We start from the raw sequence: 4,297 nt of genomic DNA, 5'->3' as shown, positions 1-4,297 counted from the left end.
CCAAATGATCCCTTAGTTATCTGTGCGCTATTCATTTTAACGCCATGTTTTAAAGGCTTGTACTCCGAACTCAACGCCAATAATTCAATCCCTAATCTTTCTTACTCCTTCTAACTCTTTTTACTTGTCAAATTTTGACTTGATATACCTATTAAGAAAATAATAAAATGACAAAGTGAGTTATTAATATAAATTTATTAAAATAAAAATTAATTTTTTTTAAAATTCCACACGCAATCTATTTATTACCCAAGCAAAAAAGAATAAATAAATAAAAAAGTAAGAAATCTTTCTCTCATATTTTTGGATGCCTGCAACACACTTCCCATTATTCAAAGCCGCGTCTTCCATACCTTCTCTCTTTTTTGCTCTGTACATACGTGTCTATCTTCTCTCTTTTTTACACTGTTTGATCTTTGCCTAATCATTTTTTCACCTGCTCAGATATTTTTTTGGTTCCGGTGCTTGCGATGTTGTTCATCTTTTGAGGTAAATTTTATTTGGGTTTTTTTCAATTTACGCTTGTAAATCCTTTTTCTTGTTGCTTGTCTTGTTTATTCTCGATTTGGGTTTTTCTGAATCTGCTTGGTTTTTGTTAATTTGGGATTGTTTTTTCTGTTTTGCAGCTCTAATATGCCATGTTAATGATCTTTGAGGTAAATTTCAGCTGTTTTTTTTTTTTTTTTTCAATTTAAGCTTGTAATCGGTTTTCTTGTTACTTGTCTTGCTTATTCTCGAATTGGGTTTTTCTGAATCTACTTGGTTTTTGTTGTTTTGTGCTTGTTTTTAAATTCTATGGGAGTGTTTTTTTTTTGTCTGTTTTGTAACTTTAGCATGTCATGTTAGTGATCTTTGAGGTAGATTTCAGCTAGATTCTTTCAATTTAAGCTTGTAATTCGTATTCTTGTTACTTGTCTTGCTTATTTATTTATTTATTTGGGTTTTTCTGAATCTCTTTGGTTTTTGTTGTTTTAAAATTCTATGCAAGTATTTTCCTATTTTGCAATTCAATCACACCATTTGTTTAGTCCAATTTCGGCTGGGGTACGATTTCCTCCTTTTTGAGCTAAGTTTTGGGTTGAGTTAGGTCGAAAGTTCATTATTTTATCATGGTATCTTATATTCTCCACGCTCTAGATGTCTATTCAGCTAACAAGGTATTGGGGTTGAGTTAGACCGAAAGGTCTATTTCCTTGTCAATAGATTTGTGAACTTTTTTTTTAGTGTATGTGTGGAATGAGGGGGTGGGGGAGGGGTTGATTTCATACATTTCTCACTAATGGGTGGTTAATTTCATACATTTCTTGCTCATGGGTGTTTTTGGGATTTTGATATGTGTTTTTATCAAGTTCAACAATGCATTGATGCTTGCATTTATAATGTATATATATATTCATATTTAGAGTTGGATTCAAGACTTGGTCTCATGCATTTCTCACTAATGGGTGTTTTGGGTTTTTGATTTCTGTCTTTTGATCAAGTTCAATAATGCACTGATGTTTGCATCTATATTGTATATATTCATATTTAGAGTCGGATTCAAGATTTGAGTTCATACAGTTTCGCTAATGGGTGTTTTAGGATTTTGATTTCTGTCTTTTATCAAGTTCATCAGTGCCCAGATGTTTGCATCTATATTGTATATTCATATTTAGAGTAGGATTCATGCTTTTAAGTTAGTGGATGAAGATAGCAATAGCTGCAGAGTAAGTTTATGTATATCTGCAGCTGCAGCTGTAAATGCTTTCATTTTGCCCTGAATAAGGTTCAGTAATTCAATGTGGCTGATGTTAATAGGAGTTCGTTGAGTTTCCTCCACTTTGCTGAAGTTTCGTGTGTTGTAGTTTCAATCACGGTGTGTCTAGGGATGTTATACTAGTGGCCATTGCCTTTTTTCTCATTTCCTTTTAATTTTGCTACTAAAAGCTTGAAGTTCTATTGTGCACCCTTGCATGAAGTCTCGTATTTCACGTGTTAAGACCTCCTCTTGAGAAAGAAGATTTAGAAGATCCAATGCGACGAGCTTAAGAAATAAACTTGCTGTAAAATTGATATATGAAAGAGGGATATGGGTGCAAGAGAAAAAAAGAAATAAGAAATGAGGAAATGCAAAAAATTGTCTAATGTAGTGTCAAGTATGTCTCTTATATGCTCATTCATGTGAAAATTGATTGAGATTGTTCGTGTGCTTCACTATACTCATGGAAAAATGGAGAAAAGACTTGCATAAGGTTTAAGTGGATTGATTTTGTTCATCTGATCATGATAATTCTATTTATCTGTGTGTCTACGTTCATTCATCTTGCTTCACATTACGCTGTCTTGAAATTGGATGGACTTCATAAAAGTAGGAGGGCCTTGGCCTTGGCAGTTACGGTTTTCCGTCTACCTCCCCTGGCCCCCCTTGCTTCATCATTTCATTTCTCCTAATTGGCATTAGTTTATAGAAGATAAGACTGCCACATTTAAAGTTGTTATTTTCTGATTTGCAGGGTCATGGTCCTAATTGTTGTTATAAACTATAATTAAAATTGAGAAGGATTTTTTCAATCAAAAAATCCGCTCTGATTAGTTACATCAACTTGTATTTTCTCATGTCATTAGGAAACATAATTTGGAGATTCAAATATTTGTTGTATCTACTGATTTATAGAAATCATTCTCTAGCTAACCAGGGCCGAAGCAAAGCATCTTTCAACTTTCAGACATGTTAGGAATTTCCTTTAGTTTCTGAACAGACGCTCTTTGCATTTGTCATCAAAGCTGAGAAAGTTCTCACAACTAGAAAAAATTAGAGAGTATATACAGCACTTGTGGGGCGTGGGTGAAAGGTGTTATTGTCAACTATACGTTCTGATTGAAGATAACTATTACTTTTTCTCAATCATAGTGGAATGTTACATAATATTAAGGATGTGTCTTGACCGTTTATATGCATACAGTCCCATAAGCTTAAAACTAAACTCATCTACATATCTGGTCTTTATGGTTCTAGGATTTGTTGGTCATAGCAGCAATGTAATCTTAGGTTGTGATGTTTTTGCAGTGACAAAGATTAGCATCTTTGCGCGTGTCCCATTCTCTTCTCCAACCCTATTATAAAAGGTTTCCTATTTCAAATATACTTGAAAACTCAAATGGAGGTTAAGCTATGGAATGACAAGCGTGAAAGAGAAATGTATGACAACTTAGCTGAACTCTTTGCTATTATCAAAGCAACAGAGAAGCTAGAGAAGGCTTATGTTCGTGACATCATTTCCGGAGCTGAATATGAGACTGAGTGCCAGAAACTCATTGCTCAGTTCAAGACCCTATCTTCTACATTGAGGGATACTGTACCTAACATTGAGCGATTTCATGACACGTACAAAATGGATTGCCCTGCTGCCCTAAACCGGCTTGTGACCTCTGGAGTGCCAGCTACTGTAGAACACCGAGCTGCTGCTGCAATGTCATCTGTGAGTTCAGCAGCTGTTGTGGCCGAATGTGTGCAGAATTTCATCACTGCAATGGACTCGTTAAAGTTGAACATGATTGCCGTAGACCAGGTCCATCCCGTATTATCAGATCTGTCATCTTCCCTCAATAAACTATCGATTCTGCCAGTGGATTTTGAAGGGAAGACAAAGATGAGAGAGTGGCTTTCAAGACTGTCGAAGATGGGGGCTGCAGATGAGTTGACAGAACAACAGGCTCGCCAACTCCACTTCGATCTGGAATCGTCATACAATTCTTTCATGGCATCACTGCCCACTGGTGGAAGTTAGCTGACTATATCAATAGGTGGTATGTTTGTAAATACCATTGTTGTTTTGTTTAGTAAGTTCATAACACATATTATTCCATCTTTAATTGGAGCGCACGTGATTATCAGTGTAGATGAACCATGTTTATTTTGGGACTTCTTACATGTTATATAATTGTAAGATTGGTAGTAATACCATTTCCTTTTGAGTGGAGGGTTTATCGGGAACAACCTCTCTACCTGGTTTGCTTACATCCTATACTCCCCAGACCCTACTTGTGGGATTACACAGGTTATGTTGTTATTGGTTGTAGTATCATTTTAGATACTATGAACTCATTGTGGATAGTACTTCTATCATTCTATATGTTAAATGAGCTATATTCCTTAGTTTTGTTGATTAATTCTTTTTTCGTTTTCTGTTTTGGGTTGTGAATTGTGATATCAAATTGCACGAGGCTTGCAAAAACGAGTTTGATCTTGAATAGTTAAATGATACTTGCATTTGCTCGCAGTCCATCTGGCTCGACTTTGTTGATAGTTTTCTTGATT

At 35.4% G+C, this 4,297-nt stretch overlaps 1 protein-coding gene across 1 annotated transcript; it reads left to right on the top strand.

The window, feature by feature from the left end:
• The first annotated feature begins 325 nt into the window (after positions 1–325).
• Positions 326–3,936, top strand: LOC125830273 (vacuolar protein sorting-associated protein 28 homolog 2-like). Its single transcript, XM_049509488.1, has 3 exons — positions 326–489; positions 627–656; positions 3,047–3,936. The coding sequence occupies exon 3, from the start codon at positions 3,138–3,140 to the stop codon at positions 3,765–3,767; it is 630 nt and encodes a 209-aa protein (XP_049365445.1). The 5' UTR covers positions 326–489; positions 627–656; positions 3,047–3,137; the 3' UTR covers positions 3,768–3,936.
• The last annotated feature ends 361 nt before the right edge of the window (positions 3,937–4,297 follow it).

The sequence above is a fragment of the Solanum verrucosum genome, unplaced genomic scaffold (genome assembly GCF_900185275.1).
Source record: "Solanum verrucosum unplaced genomic scaffold, falcon-dt-bn FXZP01000072.1, whole genome shotgun sequence".
Classification (NCBI taxonomy): domain Eukaryota; kingdom Viridiplantae; phylum Streptophyta; class Magnoliopsida; order Solanales; family Solanaceae; genus Solanum; species Solanum verrucosum.
This window is presented reverse-complemented; position numbering and strand designations above follow the sequence as displayed.